The 22,655-nt window shown below is 36.3% G+C and overlaps 1 protein-coding gene across 1 annotated transcript in view; it reads left to right on the top strand.

Annotated features, from left to right (window-relative positions):
• Window positions 1-19,337: 19,337 nt before the first annotated feature.
• Window positions 19,338-22,655, top strand: part of ATR (ATR serine/threonine kinase) — a 107,210-nt gene continuing 103,892 nt past the window's right edge. The window contains exon 1 of the mRNA XM_051983343.1: window positions 19,338-19,449. Within this exon, the coding sequence (XP_051839303.1) occupies window positions 19,391-19,449 (59 nt within the window). The 5' untranslated portion in view covers window positions 19,338-19,390. The remainder of the gene's footprint in view (window positions 19,450-22,655) is intronic.

Consider the following 22,655-nt stretch of genomic DNA (forward strand, 5'->3'; position numbering starts at 1 on the left):
ACACACATAGTGTCTTACACATTTTCTAACATGGTCCTCAATAACCCTGTGAGGTAGATGGTGTTATTATCCCCATTTTACTAACTAGAAAACTTGTCCAGGATCATACAGCTAGAGTCAGAAATACAATTTTAACATAGGTCTTTTCTGTTCATAAGCCCAGTGTTCTATCTATTTACTCCTCCTAGTGCTTAATAGATGTTTTATTGCTGTAATAATAATAGCTAACACAATGCTTTAAAGTATGTAAAGTGCTTTAAAGTATGTAATCTCATTTAAACTTCACAATTATCTTGTCAGATGGGTATCTCTCATTTACAGATGAGCCAATTGAGGATCAGTGATATGGCCATAGTTACACAACTCATGAAGATCAAAGGTGAAATTCCAAACCCATAAAATTGAATCTATGATCTCTAGATTGATATTGATTAAGAGTCCTGTTGTCTTCATTCATTTGTTCAATTATCACTTATTAAGCACTTACTGTATTTCGTGCTGGGGAATACAAAGAAAAAAATAAAACAATTGTTACTTTCCAGAAATATCCATTCTGTTGAGAAGGGAAGAAACATGAATGTAGAAAAGTAAATACAAGGTATACACAAAATAATTGGGGCTGGATAGAAGTGGAGGAGAGAAAGTGGATAATCAGAAAAGTCCTGTAGCAGGTGATATTCAGCTGGTAAGCATAAAAGGAAGCTGGGGTTCTATAAGACAGGTGAAAAGGAAATTTATGCAGAAGGAACAGCCTACAGGTGGTCCTCAAACTATGGCCCGTGGGCCAGATAAGGTAGTTGAGGGCAATTAGCCCCCTCATCCACAGCTATGAAGTTTCTTTATTTAAAGGCCCACAAAACAAAGTTTTTGTTTTTACTATAGTCTGGCCCTCCAACAGTCTGAGGGACAGTGAACTGGCCCCCTTTTTAAAAAGTTTGAGGACCCCTGCCTACACCAAGCACAGAGAGAAGAGATGGAATGTTAGTTTAACATTCTGGCAAAGCAATTTTTATCTTATTTGTTGAATGGTTTATTTTAATCCAACTTCAGTTTATTGTCATTTTATTATTAAAGTTTTTTCCAACTTGTAGTCCGAGGCCCCCTGGAGGACTCGTGGAATTATTGCAAGGCGCTTCAGTCTTCGTTTTTGAACCAAAGCATTCTGACCTTTAGTTTCTATCAAATACACATCCTAATAGTGCAATAAATAAATAAAATATTTTCTTTTGGTTGAATAAGTGTGGCATTTTTCATCCCAACTATACTGTTTTCAGTGTGGAAGGCCTGTTATTAAAAATTAAAATTAGAGATAGTACTAAATAATGTTCCAAATCACTAATAGCAAGAGACACATAAAACAACTGAACTTCCACTTCACATCCATCAGATTAACAAAGATGACAAAAGTAATAGTCATTTTTGGAGAACTGTCAGAGACAAACTAATGTACCAAGGATGAATCGGAATTGGTTCAAGCATTCCAGAAAACAATTCAGAACCACATCCAAACAGGACACTAAACTATGTATAATCACTGATCCAGCAATACTATTACTAAGCATAAATCCTCAAATAAACCAGAGATGGAAAGAAAGGATAAGTATCAAAATGTTTGATAGCTTCATTTTAGGTTGAAGAAGAAAAAGAAATGAAAAGAAAAAGAGCACAATGATCACAAAAGTGTAAAAGAAAACAGCTTTTAAATATCACATACAGAATTCTAATCAATTCAGTGATCATTAATAGCTTCAGAAGTTTGAATACAAAACACATTACCCACTTCCAAGCAGAGAGGTGATGAAATAGAAATCTGGAATGAAGCATATTTTTGGACATGGCCAATGTCTTGAAATATTTGCTGACTATACTTACTTTTGTGAGAGAGTAAGATAGGAGATATTAAAGATATTGGGGGGATCTCAAATCTTTTTAATACTGAAAAAAGGTAACTGAGGGAATATCAAATTTATTTAAAATCTTTATGGGAGTCAGCTATTCATGAATTAAAAACATACTTGATGATAGTATTAGTAGCAATCAATAAATATTTATTAAGTACCTACTATATACCTAACTTTTTTATTTTTTAATATACATTACTTTATGAATCATGTTGGAAGAGAAAAATCAGAGCAAAAGGAAAAAAAAACATGGGAGAGATTAAAAAAACAGAAAAAAGAAATGAATATAGCATGTGTTGGTTTACATGACTGCTGCTTTATAATATAGTTTTAGGTTTGTAGCTACTATATACTAAGCACTATGTTAAGTGATAAGGATAGAGAAAGAGAAAAATGATAGTCCTTGCTCTCAAGGAGCTTACAAGCGAATGGGAAGACAACATGCAAACAAATATTTACAAAACAAGCTATACACAGGATGAATAGGAAGTAATTTTTTTTCAATAGTATTTTTTCAAAATATATGTAATCATAGTTTTCAACATACAACATTTTTGTAAAACTTTGTGTTCAACTGGGAAATAAATATAAACTGCTTGCATTTTTGTTTTTCTTCCCGGGTTATTTATACCTTCTGAATCCAATTCTCCCTGTGCAATATGAGAACTGTTCGATTCTGCACACATATATTGTATCTAGGATATACTGTAACCTATTTAACATGTAAAGGACTGCTTGCCATCTGGGGGAGGGGGTGGAGGGAGGGAGGGGAAAAATCGGAACAGAAGTGAATGCAAGGGATAATGATGTAAAAAATTACCCTGGCCTGGGTTCTGTCAATAAAAAGTTATCTAAAAAACAAAAAAAACAAAAAAATATTATGTTTTGATCCATATTTTCAGTCTCCATAGTTCTCTCTCTGGATGTGATTGGCATTTTCCATCCCAAGTCTACTGGAATTGGCTTGACTCACTGAATTGTTGAGGAGTTAAGTCCATCACAGTTGATCATCACATAATCTTGTTGTTACTATGTATAATGTTCTCCTGGTTCTACTTACTTCGCTCGGCATTAATTCATGTAGCTATTTCCAAACTTTTCTGAAATCAGTCTTTTCTTATCATTTCTTATAGAACAATTTTATTCCATTACCTTCATATGCCATCACTTCAGTCATTCCCCAAATGATGGGCATCTGTTCAATTTCCATTTCCTTGTCACTACAAAAAGAGCTGCTACAAACATATTTACACATTTTTAAATTATCTCTTTGGGATACAGACCCAGTGAATAGGAAATGATTAACAGAGCAAAGACACAGAAATTAAGAGGGATTGGGTAAGACTTCTAGTAAAAGGTAGGATGTTAATTGAGGCTTAAAGACAGCCAGAGAAATCAATAGTTATGGGATGGGAGGGAGAGCATTCCAGAATTGGAGGGCAGCCCGAGAAAAGTCTGGAAGCTGAGATCTGTAGTGTCTTGTTTGTTATTGAACTGAAGAATATGTACTTGGAAAAAATTAAGCAGATTGAAAAGGTAGAAGAGGGCTTGATTACAAAAGGCGTTGAATGCCAAATAGAGCATTTTATATTTGATCTTCTAAGCGACAGGAAGTCACTGGAGTTTATTGAGAGAGGGAAGGTTTGTGACACGATTAAACCTGTGCTTTAAGAAAATCACTTTAGTGGCTAGATGTAGGAAGAGACTTATGGCAGGCAGATCCATTCCCCTCTCCCCTACTCAACATCTCTTTTTCCTTCCCCCTACCTCCAGCAAGCTATTGCAATAATCCAAGCATACGATAATGAGGACCTGCACTAGAGTAGTTGTCAATGTTAGAGAAGATGGGTGTAAAATCAAGAGATGATGTAAAGGTGAAACTGACAGGACTTTGAAATAACTTGGTTATGGAGGAGGAAGAGTAAGGAATCCAGGATGATTCCTAGATTGCAAGTCTGAGGAAGTGGGAGGATGGTATTGCCCCCTATAGTAACAGGGAAAATAAAAGAGGGGAGGGTTTAGGGGGGAAAGATGAGTTCCATTTTGAACATATTGAATTTAAGATATTTACTGAATTTCCAATTTGAGATGTCCAGTTGAAATACAATTGATCAGATTGAAGGTTTTTATAGAATTTGGGTTAGGAAAAGTAGATTTGAGAATCGTGAGCAGAGAGATGGTCATTAAATCTATAGGACCTAATGAGATCACCAAATGAAGTGCTAGAGAACTAAGTGAAGTGATACTCAACAATGGAATACAACTTTTACATTTCAATCAATCAGCAAATATGTAGCAGACACTGTGCTAGAAACTGGGGTGCATTATATAAAGAATGAATCAGTCCTCACCCATAATGAGTTTATATGCTAATGGTAGAAACACTAAGAGCTTAGAAAAATATACATTTATGCTATAGCATAAATAGAAAAATAATAAATACGTACAAAGTGGATAAATACAAGGCAACTTAAGAGGGAAAGCACTAGCAGTTGTGAGAACCAGAAAAGGCTTGATGGAGAAGATAATAGCAACATGACAGATAATGGAGATATTTTTAAAAGAATAACACACATTTAACCTATATAAGACAGACAGATAGAGGATAAAGTGTGATAATCAAGGAAAAGAAAGGCAATATCAGAGTGCAGGAGGGAGACATGTTCCACAATAACTGAAAAAGTAGATTAAAACTAGAGTATGATGGCTTTAACAACTAAAGAAAGGAGTTTATATATTTTTTATTCTAGAGGCATTAGGAACTGGAAACTGGAGTTGGTTGAGTAGGGCAGTTAGAAAGTTAGATATGTATTTGAGGAAAATGACTTTGGTAGCAAAATGTAGAGGATGGCCTCTAGTAAGGAGAAACCTGAATCAAGAAGGCAAATTGGTAGACTAGTGGAACAATCAGGCTGAGAGGGAATAGGGCTTCAATTAAAGCATTAATTGTATGAATAGAGAAGGGGCTCTGAGAGAGCTTGTGAAACTATAAGTTCGAAGAGTTGGCAACAGATTATATATGTAGGGTGAAAGAGTTAGGAGTCAAGGAATATTGAGGTTACAAATCTAAGAATTGGCAAGGATGGTGCTTCCTTTGACAGAAATTGGCCAGTCTCAAAAAGGGGAAAATTTTAGGGGAAATTGAGTAACAAGTTTGTTTATGGATATGTTGAATTTAAGATATCTCTAAGACATTCTTCTTGAAATGGCCAATAAACAGTTGTTGGTGTGGGAGTAAAGATCAAAGGACAGATAGTAGATCTGGATATATAGATCTGGAAGTCATATGCATAAGGATGACTGTTAAATCTATGGGAGCTAATGAAGCTACCAATAAGAGGGAAGAAAAGATCCAAACTTTGGTAACACATATGGAAGGTATGATATGGCTAATGAGACAGCAAAGGAGACTAAGAAGAAGTGGTCAGACAGATAGGAGACAAATCAAAAAAGAAGAAGGTATAGATTTGGAAGTCAAAATTCTAAAAAAAGGATGTTAAAAAAAAAAGAAAATTGTATAGAATTTGGAAGTCAAAATTCTAAAAAATGAATGTTTTTTAAAAAAAGAAAATTGTTAAGGGCCATGAGAGTTAAGTGGCTTGTCAGATAGCAAGAGTCAAAGGCAGGACTTGAATATGGTGTTTTAGGTTCTGAAATTAGCTCTCTATTCATTATTCTAGGTTGTTTCTGAGTAGTACTAAAAAATGCAAAAATAAAAGAAAGAAAATAACTTTTATAAAGTATTTTACAACCAGGAAAATTTTGTCTTTCCTATTTTTAATTTAATATACACTTTATAATTCATGGTTTCATGTCATCTCTTTTGTCCTTTTTTATACTGGAATATTTATGCTCGATTAAGGTCACATTAAAAAATGTTTAAATGAAAAAAAGAATAAAAATAAAAGTCTTATTGATTTCACAAGAGTTTTTTCATGTATTTCCTCAATCAATGGACATACATAGCATACATACTATCATTTGAGAGTTTGGAAACTGTAATGTTCTCTCTAAAATGTAATGTTCTCTGTTGAGGTTTTCTTGAGGTCTCTAGAGGCAGCCTTAGTTTCAGTTTAGTAATCACCACAAGTACAGTCAGGTGTTAAAATCCAAATCCTTTATTGCAGTGGTTCTCAGTGTAGTCCAAAGAATTGTTGGGGTCTCTGAAACCTTTTCAGAGGGTTTATAAATTCAAATTATTTCTTATTTCTAATATGGTAAATAACTATAAATATAACCCATGTGAACAAAAACTCTTTGAACAGATCCTTAATAGTTTTTTTTTTTAACAACATGAAGATACTGAGAACAAAAGTTTGAGAACCACTGCTTTATTCTCTCTTTCAAAGTCTTTTCTCCTTTCCTGGGGTCCAGTTAGCTTTCTTTTTTTTTTTTTTTTTTTTGCCATATGAAATCTTTTTTTTTTTTAAACAACATGAAGATACTGAGAACAAAAGTTTGAGAACCACTGCTTTATTTTCTCTTTCAAAGTCTTTTCTCCTTTCCTGGGGTCCAGTTAGCTTTCTTAGAGGCCTATATCTCTCTTTGGTTTCAAGAGCTTGAGCTCCTCCCTGCCTTCTCTGGCTTCTAAATCTCCCTGAATTCAAAGGTTTGTGCTTCAGCCTCCAGCTACCATCAAGGTGGATGATGGAATGAATCTGTCTCAGCCTCCAAGAGCTTCTAGTGCACTTGCCCTTTTCTGGTCCTGAGAGTTTCTTGCTTATATGCCCCACAATGAGTACAAAGCAATCATCGTATTACTAGGAAACCATTATTTGTTGTAGGATTAAATCAGTGCTACATTGTTGGTGGAATTGTGAACACATCCAAGCCATTCTGGAGAGCAATTTGGAACTATGCTCAAAAAGTTATCAAACTGTGCATACCCTTTGATCCAGCAGTGTTTCTACTGGGCTTATACCCCAAAGAGATACTAAAGAAAGGAAAGGGACCTGCAGTGCCAAAATGTTTGTGGCAGCCCTGTTTGTAGTGGCTAGAAGCTGGAAAATGAAAGGATGTCCATCAATTGGAGAATGGCTTGATTTCTTATAAATTTGAGTCAGTTCTCTATATATTTTGGAAATGAGGCCTTTATCAGAACCTTTAACTGTGAAAATGTTTTCCCAGTTTGTTGCTTCCCTTCTAATCTTGTTTGCATTAGTTTTATTTGTACAAAGGCTTTTTAATTTGATGTAATAGAAATTTTCTATTTTGTGATCAGTAATGGTTTGGAACACTCTTTCATATGAGTGGTAATAGTTTCAATTTCATCCTCTGAAAATTGTCTGTTCATATCCTTTGACCATTTATCAATTGGAGAATGGTTGAGTAAATTGTGGCATATGAATGTTATGGAATATTATTGTTCTATAAGGAATGACCAGCAGGATGAATATAGAGAGGACTGGCGAGACTCACATGAACTGATGCTAAATGAAACGAGCAGATCATTATATACCTCAACAACGATACTATTTGAGGATATATTCTGATGGAAGTGGATCTCTTCGATAAAGAGAGTTAATTCAGATCAAAGATGGACAAAAGCAGCTACACCCAAAGAAAGAACACTGGGAAATGAATATAAACTGCCTGCATTTTTGTTTTTCTTCCCGGGTTATTTCTACCTTCTGAATTCAATTCTCCCTGTGCAACAAAAAAACTGTTCAGTTCTGCACACATATATTGTATCTAGAATATACTGTAAACTATTCAACATGTAAAGGACTGCTTGCCATCTAGGGGAGGGGGTGGAGGGAGGGAGGGGAAAAATCGGAACAGAAGTGAATGCAAGGGATAATGCTGTAAAAAAAATTACCCTGGCATGGGTTCTATCAATAAAAAGTTATTTTAAAAAAATGTTTAAAAACAAAACAAAACAAAAAAAGGATTAAATCAGTGCTAAACTAGATTTAACCATTGTCTCTTCAATTCCACTTAGTACCTTGTTTCAAGTTCTGGCCCATAACCTCTTCTTGTAGGATTAAATCAATCATACTGAGCCAGACTACATTAGATAACCATTGTCTCTATCAATTCCACTGACTTAGTACTTTGTAAGAATCCTTTGTTTCAAGTGCAGAGTTCTGGCCCATAACAGGAAAGCTTATGACATTTAAAACAAAGGGTCCTCCTATTCACAAATGGTTGAGAGCCATAGTTTCAATTATAATGATATCTACTGAAGAATTTCTGTTGTGTCCTGCTTTCTAGAGTCTTCAAACTGAGGAGACAAAATGTACTGTTGCTTTCTAGAGCCCCCCACAATGGGGTGATTAAAATATTGAGTCCTGCTTTCTAGAGCCCCCAAGCTGGGTGATTAAAATATACCTTCCTAGTAGAGAAGTGATGAGGCGGGATTCCTGATGATAGAAAAATGGAGTTTGTTTATTTCAAGGACCTTCCCCTTTATATAACAAAAACAACTCTGAGCACATAGGACCACAGAAACAATTGTTATAGCACATAGTTTGCCATCTGGTATCACTCTTCCATCTGCTATCATTCTGCTTCAATCTCAACATAGGTTGTCACTGTCCTCTGATTTCTCAGGAAGGCTGAGACCCTTAGGGAAGATAGGAAGCTGAATCAGATAGTGTTAGCAGATTCCCTCTAGGCTGAAAGGTCTTTTCCTTACCCAGAGTTTCCCCACTGACTGTGACCCTCTCTACACATTTCATTTCTTGAAATTTCAGATTTCATTTGAAAACTCATTTCAGATCCCAATACCCTAGAATAGAAGTTACCAACTATTACATTTGGACAAATCCCTAACTAGAGAAATTCTAATCCTCATTTTTCATCTACTAAATGAAGGTGTTAAAACAGAGAGCCTCTAAAGGTCCTACATCTCTATGTCCTAATTACAAAGATGAGAGCCAAAGAAGTGGTAGAGATCTTGAGGCAAAGGAAATCTGTCACAGATGGAGATAGAAAAAGAGCAGAATTTCTCAGACACATAATTAGAAATAAAATTGTCCTGACTCAAGGACAGTGAAAGAAACATAGAAGCTCTCTTCTCCTAAGCTTGGAGTAGGAAGTCTTAAGAGAAGAAAAAAGAGTTTAGAGCTGTATATTAAGGCTTTCTATTTTTGAATCCTGTTATTCTTCTAATTTTGTGATTGTTAACTTCAGAGAAAGAAGAAAAATAAAAATGGCTCCTGTTACTGGATAACTGACTTGACCAGAATTGGTCAGAAGATGAAGTAGTGCCACAAGGATAGATTCCCAATCTAAAACACAGATGGTGACTTGGGAGGAAATATCAGTGGGAAAATGAAAAGCCCCAGAATTGCTAAAATGGGGATTGGGAATTTCAGTTTGACTAATAAGCTAGGATCTCCACTTTTCTTTTTCAGCCTTTTTAGACTGGGAATATAAAGCTCCTTCTGTTAATTGTTTTCCCTGTGTTGTGTGCATGGGTAATTTGAATTCCTCTTCTTTGCACCTAAAGACCTGGAAAGGAAATAGGAGAGGGTTTGAAGATGGCTAATACAAAATGCTTCTTTAAGAAATGTTTAGTTTCTTTTTTATTGTACTTTATGTACAATAAACTCTTTGAACATAGTACAAGTCTTTAAATCTATGAATGCATTGGTAAGAAGAGAGAATGAACTAGATATAGATAGCAGATTACATTTTTAATATCTTGAGTAGCATTCAATAACATCCAATAAATCAAGTGTGGACAAGCAAGGGTTAATCAAAATTATGTTACCACCTGGGAGAGACCCCTGCTGTTTGCAGGCTGAGCACCCTCTAAAGCTGCAGCCACATTGAAATAAATAACATAAATCAAGTAATTTCAAATTTCCCTCTTGAGAGTTTTTCTTTCCCTTTCTTTCATCCCTTTCTTTCTTCTGCTATATTCCCTATATGAGACCACTTGGTGCTCATTTTCTTTATGTTTTCTGAACCCCCAAAAATGTTGCTTAAAATGAAAAGACCTAAAGTGATCTGAAAGGTAAGTGAAATCCAAGACAAAGAGAACAATTAACTACTACACCTGCATTCTTTCTGGATTTTATTTTCCTCATCTACCAACTGGAGGAAAAGACCTCAAATTGGGTCAAAAAGAGTCAGACATCACTGAAAACAACTGAACAACAATAAACAAAATTATTATCATTTAGCACATAGAATTTTTCTTTCAGATAGTAAATTCCTTTATATTCAAAGTGTCACACATATGCAGGCTATAACACTCACAAGTATTATCTGAACCCAATTAAAATACAACTGAGAAATATTTAACAAGTAAAAATACAGTAAAACATAATATTAATGTGTAATTTTCTAAGTTGATATATGGCCCACTGAAATCCTTATGTATGACTTAATGGTTCCTATATCTACCCTAGTTTGACACTACTGCTCTAAATGCTTCTGTTTACAGATGATATGAAGTCCTTGAATAAAGCAGAATTTCTCAGACACATAATTAGAAATAAAATTGTCCTGACTCAAGGACAGTGAAAGAAACATAGAAGCTCTCTTCTCCTAAGCTTGGAGTAGGAAGTCTTAAGAGAAGAAAAAAGAGTTTAGAGCTGTATATTAAGGCTTTCTATTTTTGAATCCTGTTGTTCTTCTAATTTTGTGATTGTTAACTTCAGAGAAAGAAGAAAAATAAAAATGACTCCTGTTACTGGATAACTGACTTGACCAGAATTGGTCAGAAGATGAAGTAGTGCCACAAGGATAGATTCCCAACCTAAAACACAGATGGTGACTTGGGAGGAAATATCAGTGGGAAAATGAAAAGCCCCAGAATTGCTAAAATGGGGATTGGGAATTTCAGTTTGACTAATAAGCTAGGATCTCCACTTTTCTTTTTCAGCCTTTTTAGACTGGGAATATAAAGTTCCTTCTGTTAATTGTTTTCCCTGTGTTGTGTGCATGGGTAATTTGAATTCCTCTTCTTTGCACCTAAAGACCTGGAAAGGAAATAGGAGAGGGTTTGAAGATGGCTAATACAAAATGCTTCTTTAAGAAATGTTTAGTTTCTTTTTTATTGTATTTTATGTACAATAAACTCTTTGAACATAGTACAAGTCTTTAAATCTATGAATGCATTGGTAAGAAGAGAGAATGAACTAGATATAGATAGCAGATTACATTTTTAATATCTTGAGTAGCATTCAATAACATCGAATAAATCAAGTGTGGACAAGCAAGGGTTAATCAAAATTATGTTACCACCTGGGAGAGACCCCTGCTGTTTGCAGGCTGAGCACCCTCTAAAGCTGCAGCCACATTGAAATAAATAACATAAATCAAGTAATTTCAAATTTCCCTCTTGAGAGTTTTTCTTTCCCTTTCTTTCATCCCTTTCTTTCTTCTGCTATATTCCCTATATGAGACCACTTGGTGCTCATTTTCTTTATGTTTTCTGAACCCCCAAAAATGTTGCTTAAAATGAAAAGACCTAAAGTGATCTGAAAGGTAAGTGAAATCCAAGACAAAGAGAACAATTAACTACTACACCTGCATTCTTTCTGGATTTTATTTTCCTCATCTACCAACTGGAGGAAAAGACCTCAAATTGGGTCAAAAAGAGTCAGACATCACTGAAAACAACTGAACAACAATAAACAAAATTATTATCATTTAGCACATAGAATTTTTCTTTCAGATAGTAAATTCCTTTATATTCAAGGTGTCACACATATGCAGGCTATAACACTCACAAGTATTATCTGAACCCAATTAAAATACAACTGAGAAATATTTAACAAGTAAAAATACAGTAAAACAGATAATATTAATGTGTAATTTTCTAAGTTGATATATGGCCCACTGAAATCCTTATGTATGACTTAATGGTTCCTATATCTACCCTAGTTTGACACTACTGCTCTAAATGCTTCTGTTTACAGATGATATGAAGTCCTTGAATAAAGCAGAATTTCCTAGAAGAGATCTGAAATCACTCAAATAAGACTGGCTTCACCATCCATTCCATCAGGAAAGATCAAGAGAATGATGAATCTGTCTGTCTGTCTGTCTGTCTCTCTCTCTCTCTCTCTCATAAAATATGGCAGGCTTTTGGGGGCCTAATTTTAGAATCTATTGTAAGAGAGTTTCTAATCCCAGTTCTCCTATTTATTGTCTAACTTTGGGCAAATTATGTAGGTTTCCTAAACTCTGAAATGGGACTTTAGATGGGATGATTTTTAAGATCTCTTCCTGGTCTAATATTCTATAATTCTATTTTGTTGTTGTTGTTGTTGTTTATCCTTCATTTTGAAAAAACTCCAGTGACATCAAGAGGAGATGTCTTGACTCACAAGTAAATTGGATTTAAATGAGGCAGAGTTGCACAAAGTCATCAGTCTCACTCTCTCTTCCTAGTCATTGAAATCCAGTAGCAGGAAAAAATCAGGACAACTATTGATGGCCCAGAATGCCAGTGGATGACCTTCTCATCTTCTGTGTCTGGCCAGACACTAAGCACTCCCCAGCAGAAATCATTTTCATCTGCCCATTCCAGCAAGAGAAGTCTTCAGATGTTTGGGATAGACATCTCCCTAACTCACCAATGGGTTTGAGGTCTATTGACTATTTTCAACTTAGTTTTACTGAGGTATGATTGTTGTGAATGCAACAGCATCTTGCACCCACAGGTGACAGGTAGATGAACAGATGCTCAAAAGCCCTCACACCAGACAGCCAGTACTCTCCAAACATCCCATACACCCCTGGAATAAATATTTATCTGTAATAAATAGAAGCAGGGGCAAACGAACACACAGTATTTGTGTCATTGGCAATTCTGTGGGCCAAGCAATGTGTGACTTTCAAGATGCTTTTAAATTTAGATTCCTTCAAAGCACCATACAGACTGAACCTCCCAGTCGTTAATTTTGTTCCCCTGTAAATAATTTTCCATGTTTATATTTAATTGTGTACAACCCCTTAATAGAAGTAAACTCTTTGAGGACAAGGACTGGTTTTTTTTTTAATCACTAGGATATACCACAGTGCCAGGCATAAATCAGGCACTTTTAAAATGCTTACTGAATTTGTCAACCAGTCCAGAATGAATTTCTTACCTGTGGGTGGTCAGAGCCAAACAAAGCAGGCTAAAGACATAAGAGTCAGGAATAAATAGTAGTTTAAACTTAAAGTGAGGGGAATGACTTGCAAGCAAGGACAGGTATGCTGGAGCTCAACCCTTATTGGGAGGGACCCGAGGCAGTATGGAAGATCTCGGTATTTATATCAATGATTATGCAATGAACTGTAGCTCTAACAATAAAGAGTAATAGCAACAATGTACAAGTTGATTCTTAGCAGGGCTTCATAACCAGAACATGGGCTCTACAGGTATTTGTCCAAACAAGACCATCTAATGCTGGTATGAAACAATTCTGGGATTTTTCTGAGTCTGCCAAAGGATTGTTGTTGTGCAAAAGTCAGGGTACAATTCTAGGTATCTCCTAATGTTATGACAAAGTGAAGAGGTCACTGACAATCATTTTTCAATCAGCTGTCTACATTCAATCAGTCATCTAATTTATTAGAATAAAGATAAAAATCAATACCAAATTAGAAGAAAAGCCAAAAATTGATAAGAAGATGTATCTTCAGAAGGAAAATAGGCTTATGGAAAATCTGTAAAAGACCCAGATGAAACTGAATGGACAATGATAGCCAACAATGGAAAAAATGTCAAAATTTGTATAGCAAATCACATTCATATCCCATTCACCAGTGACAATGGTGTCACCTCACATAGACTCTTTAGCATCTACCCTACGAGTTGCATGAGAAAGTCAAAATGACATTAAAGAAAACAAAGATGATAAGAACATCTGTCTCAGGCAAAACACACATAGAACTCATGGAGTTGAGAGCTTTGAGGAATCAATTTTCAAAATATTTGAAAAAAGGGAAGCTATTAAATACTTTGAAAAATCACAGATTGAGAAAACATCGATAACTACTAATCAATATACCTATTTTCCCACTTCTACAAAATCTATATAATAATTATATTTATCTATGGCTATATCTGCATCTCTTATCTATCTGTCTATCTTTTCAGAATATCTTTGATGAAGATATTAGAAGGGAAAAGGGTTTTACAAATAACACTCCATATAAGACTACATCTTTATAGTCACAAAGTGGATTGAAAAAGTATAGGAAATATAAAACTTCATTATGCTCATTTTTTGGTCAAGTTTAATGTCAACTGAACTGGAACTAGCCTCTAACTGTGAGTGGCCAGAGCCAAATAAAGCAAGCTAGAGAAAGAAGAGTCAGGAATAAAATAGAAGGTTTCCCTCAGAGTTTCCCTCAGAGTGAGGGAAATGCTTACAAACAGAACTTTCTGGCTTCTGGCAGGGGTAGGGTTTATATATGGGCAAAACTGCAAAGAGGATGGACTACAACAATCATTTTTAAGTTTTTGAGTAACAATTCCCATGGATCACGTGTGGACAATGCAGGAATTCCTGAGTCCTGTGGAAACAGCCTACAAGTTGATTATCCTAAGTCTTAAGAGTTGTTGAGCCTTGTGATCCTTCAGCAGGATACAGCACCAGAATTAGCATTGTAGGAAGAGGAGTGCAGTATCTGCTTCAGTTACACAAAGACAAGAATTCAGGAATTATTAGCATGTCAGAAGATTTTGAGGAATGGTTTCAAGCTGCAACACATTGACCACTGGTTTTCATGGTCTCTCAAAAATAGAGATAGTTATTGATTAATATGATAATCATACATCCTTCAGGGAACACCTGATGTTGGTCAAAGTAGGACATTTTTCCAGAGAGTAAGATGCCAAACTCAGGGCACAGCCTCCTTGCTGGACTTTAGCTCTGGGAAACAGGATGTCTCCAAATATCTTGAAATAAAGAAGCATTTGATTTGGCAGAACAAAGCACTACAAGAAAAGATTCTTTTGAGCTGTCTCCAATTCATATGCCAAAATTATTTATTATTATTATTATAGCTTTTTATTTACAAAACATATGCATGGGTAATTTTTCATCACTGACCCTTGCAAAACCTTCTGTTCCAACTTTTCCTTCTTTCCCCCCACTCCCTCCCCTAGATGGCAGGTAGTCTAATACATGTTAAATATGTTAAAATATATGCTAAATCCAATGTATGTATACATATTTATACAATTATCTTACTGCACAAGAAAAATCAGATCTAGAAAGAAAGAAAAAAACCTGAGAAGGAAAACAAAAATGCAAGCAAACAATAACAGAAAGAGTGAAAATGCTATAGTGTGGTCCACACTCATTTCCCATAGTTCTCTCCCTGAGTGTAGCTGACTCTTCATTACTGAACAATAGGAACTGATTTGAATCATCTCATTGTTGAAGATAGCCACATCCATCAGAATTGATCATCATATAATCTTCTTGTTGCCATTTATAATATTCTCCTAGTTCTGCTCATTTTGCTTAGCATCAATTCATGTAAGTTTGTCCAGATCTCTCTGAAATCACCCTGTTTTTTACAGAACAATAATATCCCATAACATTCATATATCACAATTTATTCAACCATTCTCCAATTGATGGACATCCATTCAGTTTCCAGTTTCTGGTCACTATGAAAAGGGCTACCACAAACATTTTTGCACATGAGTCCTTTTCCCTTCTTTAATATCTCTTTGGGACATAAGCCTAGTAGAAATACTGATGGATCAAAGGGTATTCACAGTTTGATAACTTTTTGAGCATAGTTCCAAATTGTTCTCCAGAATGGTTGAATTCATTTACAATTCCACCAACAATGTATCAGTGTCGCAGTTGTCCCACATCCCCTCCAACATTTCTCATTATCTTTTCCTGTCATCTTATCCAATCTGAGAGGTGTGTAGTGGTTGTCTTAATTTTCATTTCTCTGATTAATAATGATTTGGAGCATATTTTCACATGACTAGAAATAATTTCAATTTCTTCATTTAAAAATTGTCTGTTCATATCCTTTGACCATTTATCAATTGGAGAATAGCTTGATTTCTTATAAATTTGAGTCAATTCTCTATATGATTTCACATACCAAAATTATATAAAAATCTTTGAAAGATGAAAAATGGAAACAACTTTGTTTGATGACCCTATGTGTATTATTATCAAGGTGTTGACCATTGCCATGGAGCATATCTAGTGCATGGTTCGAGTCCAAGGAAGAATCCCTATAGATGTTGAGGTCAAAGAAGTAGAATTTTAGAGCTGGTAGAGATTTTAGTGGCAGAAGACAACAAATCATCATTCATCTTCTCCTTGAAGACCTCCAATGAAGAAAAGAACATCAAACCTCCCCAGTCTACTCTCCTTTGGACATCTTGGATAGTTAGGGACTTTCCCCTTCTATGAAGCCTAAAATTACTTTTATTTCATCTTCTACCATAGCTCCCAGTTCAGTCCTTTGGAGTCCACAAATAAGTGGATTCCTTTCCCACATTTTTGTTCTTTAAACACTTGAAAACTATTATTTCTTCCTCCCAAGTTTCTCTTCTCCAGTGTAAAATTGCTACTTCAAACAGTTCTTATCTTACATTGACTTAATATCCTTTACCATTTGTGTTACTGACGCAGACTCTCTTTAAAATATAAATGTTCTTCTTAAAGTGTAGTTCCCAGAACTGAAGAAACTATTAGAGATATAGTGTGACCATGGCAGTCCTTGAACTATTCTAAATACTTAAAAGAAAAGTTTAATAATTTACAAGAAATATACAGCAAATGCATGGAGGCAAAAGATGAAATATCATCATGGACATGGTTCATCGGCTAGTTAGACTGTAACTGAGAGTAGATGATAGGGAATATATAAAATAAGGTTGAAAAGGTAAAGGGGAATAAGAGCATTGTAGCCACTAAAAGTCAGTGGAGGGGAATAAGCATTTATATAATGCCTACGTACTGAGTACTGTGATAACCACTTTATAAATATTGTTCCATTTGATTCTCACAAAATGACTCTGTCATGTAGTTACTATTATAATTCTTATTTTACTTTTGAGGCAGAATTTAAATGACTTATCTAAGGTCACACAGCTAGTGTGCCTAAGGTTAGATTTTAACTCAGGACTTCTTGACTATTTATTAGGATAAAGATTTTTGAATCATACACGCAAAGCACAGTGGCTATGTTCTCCCTCTCCCTTTCCTCTCCCTTTCTTTCTCCTCCTCTCCTCTCCTCTCTCTCCTCCTCCTCCCCCTTCCCCTCTTCCTACCCCATCCTCCCTCTGTCCCTCTTTTCCCTGTCCCTCTTCCTCCTCCTCTCCCTCTCTCTCCCTCCCTCTCTTTTCCCTCTCCTTCCCTCCCTTTTCCTCTTCCCCTCCTCCCCCCCTCTTTTCCCTGCTGTTTATCTATCCCAAAAGTGATAGAGAGATATTGTTAGATCTATGTTTAAGGAACATCTTTAGCAGCTAGTTGAAAATGAATTGGCAAGAAAAGAGATTGGAATCAGGGAGGGAAATTAGGAGGCTATAGTCCAGCTGAGAGATAGGATTTAAATTAGTGTAGAGGCTGTATGAGAGTAGCTAACTGAAGATAAATGGGCAAGGAAAAAGAGAGTAGTCAGGGAAGGAAATTAGGAGGTTCAGCTGAGAGATGGGGAGGATTGAGAGTAAAGGCTGTGTGAATGAAGAAAGGGGTTAGAAGTGAGAGATGTGTTTGTAGAATTGGCAAAACTTGGCATCTGTGAGAAGATGAAGTTGAAAGATGGAAAAAAGAATCAAAAGTGACTCAGAGATTAGGTGCCTAGATAACTAATAATAATAGTGTTGTCCTCAACACAAATAGGTAAGTTCCTATCTATCTATCTATCTATCTATCTATATTAAGTTCTGGTTTTTAAACATTTTAAGTATTTGATGCCTAGGGAACATCAAAATTTAAATGAGAGACATTAGACTAGAGCTCATGAGAGAGATACAATAAGTACAGTTGCATTCAGTTTTATTGCTATTGATATGTTATTACATCACTGAATAAATAGCTCAGTATCTTCTACTAGCTAGTTACTAACTTAAAACCTCATTTGTTGATGGATTGCAAGATCCTCTTTCTAACAGTGCCTAATGCATTATTCTGAACACAGATAGTGCTTACTAAAAATGTGCTGTCTTATAATCTTGTTTATTATAATCAATCATTTGACATAATCAGTGACTATTTGTTGCCTGTTCCTTGTCTATATTTTTATATACTTTTATATATTTATATTTTTCTATATTTGTCTATACCTTGTCTTGGTTTTAATTTAAAAACCTGAGATCAAAAGTACTTTATATATACTTGTAATCAACTAAATTGTTTTTTCCTGTTAGGATCTTAGCAGTAAAATAAGCTGTATTAACACTTTTAATAATAGAATGAAAACTACTATATTACAGTAGACTACTATATTACAGTATACAGTAATATAGAACATATTGTTCTATACTGTAATTAAAATATTTTTATTTATCTGCTATTTATTTGAAAATAAATAAGAAAAAATAAATAAGAAAAGATTGATAGCTGACAATAATATAGAATTCTAGGGTTTACAATATATTATCTCATTTTATTCTCATAACACTTCTGTGAGGTGAATTCTACAAGTCATATGGTCTCCATTTTACAGACTGAAGTTGAGGCTCAAAGAGCTTAACTGACTTCTCCATGGTTACACAGGTAGTAGATTGAGGAACCGGGAATTGGATGAAGGTCTCTCCACTCCACTTTCTGCTCTTTCCCTATTGTTTCCTGTTGGTTATTTCAAAGTTGATTTTTTGTGCTTTGAATTAAGGGCAGTGTAAGGGGGAAGCAGAGGACCAGCGAGGGAATATGTGCTCCTGGAAATCTGGACGGAGCAAAGGGCACATCTTTTATAGGATATTAAGATTCTACAGTTAGACTAGAAAGAAGAAACTTGAGGCTGTTCCTAGAGCGGTTAGCACAGTGCCCAGCGCCTAGTAGGAGTTTAATAGACGCTCATTGCCTGCCTGCTCCTCCCTTTTACAGATGGAACGGAGAGACGCTTGGGGCTCTGTGAGTTGCACAATAGGGAGCGACACAAGAAGGATTATTTGAACCCAAATTCTAAGGCTTCCCAAACGTTGCAGATTAAACACCTCTGGATTGACAGCTGCAATAATCCGGGCAGCCGAAACACTTACTAGTGGGAAATGTGCGACCTTTACGGACTTCTTCAGCCTTTCAAAAACCATTATTTGTAAATTCCTTTCCCTGAAGCATCCTTCCAGACTCCTCTGACGCATTCTCCCAGAAACGTCCTGCATCCTTGCTGACGCATCCTTGTGGGTGCATTCCCACCTCCGTCCAACGGGGGGCCAAACCAGGGTCAAACCAGAGGTGCGGGTGCGCACGCGCACACTCGGGCGCACGCGCGCCGCCGGGTTTACAGAGGAGTTTTGAGTCCTAAGAGGCCCCGTCGATTAGGGCTTCTGCAGTTCCCGCCTGAGGTAGCGGAGGGGAAGCTGAGGGAACTGGTGGAGTCCGCGTCCCAGCATGGCGGAGCAGGGCTTGGAGATGGCTTCTATGATACCGGCACTTCGGGAGCTGGGCAGGTAGTGCAAAGAGACCTTATATACCTCCCCACCCAATAACCCTCCGCACTCCCACCTCCTGCCACCCAAATGTTGCCTCCTCTCAGGCCCGGCCGCGGTTTTCGCTCATCTCCCCGCCCCCTTTCATACCTCCTTGGCAACCTCTAGACCAGAGATCCTGGGACTGGAAATGGGGTCTGGGGTGGGTGGAGGGAGGCGCCTCCCTGCACTATCCTGACCAGGCTGGGACTCCCGGCACCTTTTGTGTGAAATGGCCGGGTGTGTGTTTGGGGGGGGTGGGGGGTGGAGGTAAGAATAGTTATCTCCCGGGAGTGTCGTGAAGGTCTGCGAGATGTTCCTGTGAGTATGTCCGAATGTCCGTCCGTATCCAGGTCTGTGTCTGTACATATCTGTACGTAAGCACTCACGTCTACTTCATACATTTATATTTCCATCACTATCTTTGCATCTGCCGATTTGTCTCTATCGCTATATCTGTGTCCATTTCTATCTGTTAGCGACATACATCCTTCTGTTTTTCCATTTCTATCTGCATACTTATGTCCTCTGTTTCTGGCTATCCGTGACTATATCTATAGCAGTTATCTGTCTGTACTTGTCTGGATCTGTGTCTGTCTATATTTGAGTCTCTCTTTGTATCTGTATATATCTGCGTCTAATCTATATGTTTGTATTTGTCCATCTCTATCTTAATAGGTCTATCTTTGTCTAACCGTATGTCTGTCAATTTCTTTCTTTATCTGTCAGCCATCCCTGTGTTTGTCTATGTGTGTGTCTAGTCTAGCTGCCTGTCTTTGTCTAAACATCCACGTCCATGTGTGTCTACATGTTTATATATCTGTCCGTCTATATGATCTGTTTATATTTGTGTTTTGGGGTGAACATATTTATGTCTGTGTCTGTTTTTTCCATTTCTGTATCTATGTTTCTGTCTGTCAATTCATGTATCCATCCATGTACGTGCATGCAAAAATGTGGAGCCTGTTTGTACAGAGCACAGAGCCTATCATTGACTCTTCATTGTGAGCATTTACACCTCAGAAATCAGCAAATGCTACAAATCAAGGCTTGATTTATATCTTTGGTGATTGTCTATACTTAAAAAAGTGATGGGGAAAATGTTAATGATGAAGACTAAACTTTAAAAGTGTGCCCTGCATCCCTCCCCCTTACTCTCAGTTGATGGTTAAACATTTACTAGCACACCCTATTATAGCTAGAACTATATAAAACTACATAGATATAGAATGTATGTAATACGTGTGATACATGTGTATATACACACATGTATATGTTTTACAAACATTAAAGCTTTATATATGTTAGTAATCTCAAAGAGATAGCATGACAGTAGTAAATACAATTACTGGAGGAAGAAAGATATGATTTAGAATGCGGCCTTAGACACATATTCAAAAGTCATGTAATCTTAGAACCTGTTTCTTCATCTATGATATCAAGATAATAAAGCTAGTAAAATTATTTTCATGCGATTATTGTAGGGATCAACTAAAATAGAGTATGTAAAACTTTGCATACTTTTAAAGAGCGCATATAAGCTACTATTCTATTGTAGAAATCTTAGCCACCACACATGGAAAATGAATTAGACCCAGAATAGAAGAGGAAAACAGATTAGATAGTCTTTAAGAAATTGCACAGTTGTGCACTTCATGACAAGAAACAGCAAAGGGTAGTGGGCTTCAAGAAAGTGGTGTAGGAGCTAGAAGACCTGGATTGTACTTTCATTTTTGACTCATATTAACTCTGAAACCCGGACAAGTCCTTTAACCTTTCGGTCCTCTAGGCAATTCCCCTAAGACTCTAAATTGCACTGAAAGTGTTGACTTGTATTGGTGGAGAGAATTTCTTTGTCCAGGAATTCCCTACTCCCATGAAATTACAGGTTCAGATCCTATCCTTTATTTGTCCTTTCAAGACACCAAAGGCCCATCCTTTTATATCTTTTGAGGGGAGGGGTGGTCCATCTTTTTTGACAAGGATATTTTTCTAGTGATGCTATAAGACTTCCAAGCATATCAGCCTGAGAAAAATCAAGTTGAGGGTCAATAAAAGGGCAATTGAGATTGTCATGGTGAGAATGAGACAACTTCAGTACGTTGCCAACAAAGAATTACACAAGAGAAGCACTGGATTTCAGGAAAACATCCCAGCATCCCAGAGGAAAAAATGATGAACAGTGTCTAATGTAGCAGTTAGAGCAGGAAATGTTGCTGTTTGGTTGTGTCTGACTCTGTGATCCTTTTTGGGATTTTCTTGGCAAAGATACTGGAGTGGTTTGCCATTTCTTTCATCAGCTTATTTTACAAATGAGCAAATTGAGGCAAACAGGTTAAATGACTTGTTCAGGGTCACATAGCTAATACATTTCTGAATTCGGATTTGGAATTTGAAACTCTTTTTCCTTCCTCTAGTTCCTGAAATCTGCCCCTTCACATCATCTACCTATTAGAGATCAGGGCGACAAAGGGCATCAAATTTGATAATTAATAAATTTTGAGTGATCAGTTTGGCAAGTGATAAATTTTGAGAAATCAGTTTGAGTTGATTAGTCAAGTCAGAAGCCACATTACAAAGCTGCAGAATGAGTGAGTCAGGAGAAGTAGAAAAAAAAATTCCCTTTTCAAATAGTTTAGGTGGCATGGGGAGGAGAAATACAGGATAATAGTTTGAAGAGTTGGTAAATCTAGCAGAAGTTTTATTTTTTTTTTTAAAGGATGAGGAAGATTGGCATATTTGAAGAAAGTAAGGAAAGCACCAGTTGATAAGGAAATGTGGGAGGTAATTTAGGATGCAGTCTCCTAGAGAAGATGCTCTGGAGCCAAGATGTGGAATCAAGTGTACATGCAGAGGGGTTGACCTTGACAAGGAAAAAGACCACCTCCTTTATTAAAAATTAGGGGAAAGAAGGGAGGAGAAAACAATGTCAGTAAAGGAAAGATCTTCAACAATATATCCATAGATTAGTAATTTTCAAAGAATTAAAGTACAATAAAATGTTTAACATTAAAAATGAATTACATTATTTGGTTTTTAATGACTCAAAATATACCAAAGGATCTTGATTAACAAGCTTTTATTTAGCATTTACTATGTCCCAAGTACTGTGCTAGTGATGCCAAGACTAAGAAAATGAGTCTTCCCTCAAAGAGTTTTTAATCTATCAAAGTCTGTATTTTTATGCA

The sequence above is a fragment of the Antechinus flavipes genome, chromosome 3 (genome assembly GCF_016432865.1).
Source record: "Antechinus flavipes isolate AdamAnt ecotype Samford, QLD, Australia chromosome 3, AdamAnt_v2, whole genome shotgun sequence".
Classification (NCBI taxonomy): Eukaryota; Metazoa; Chordata; class Mammalia; order Dasyuromorphia; family Dasyuridae; genus Antechinus; species Antechinus flavipes.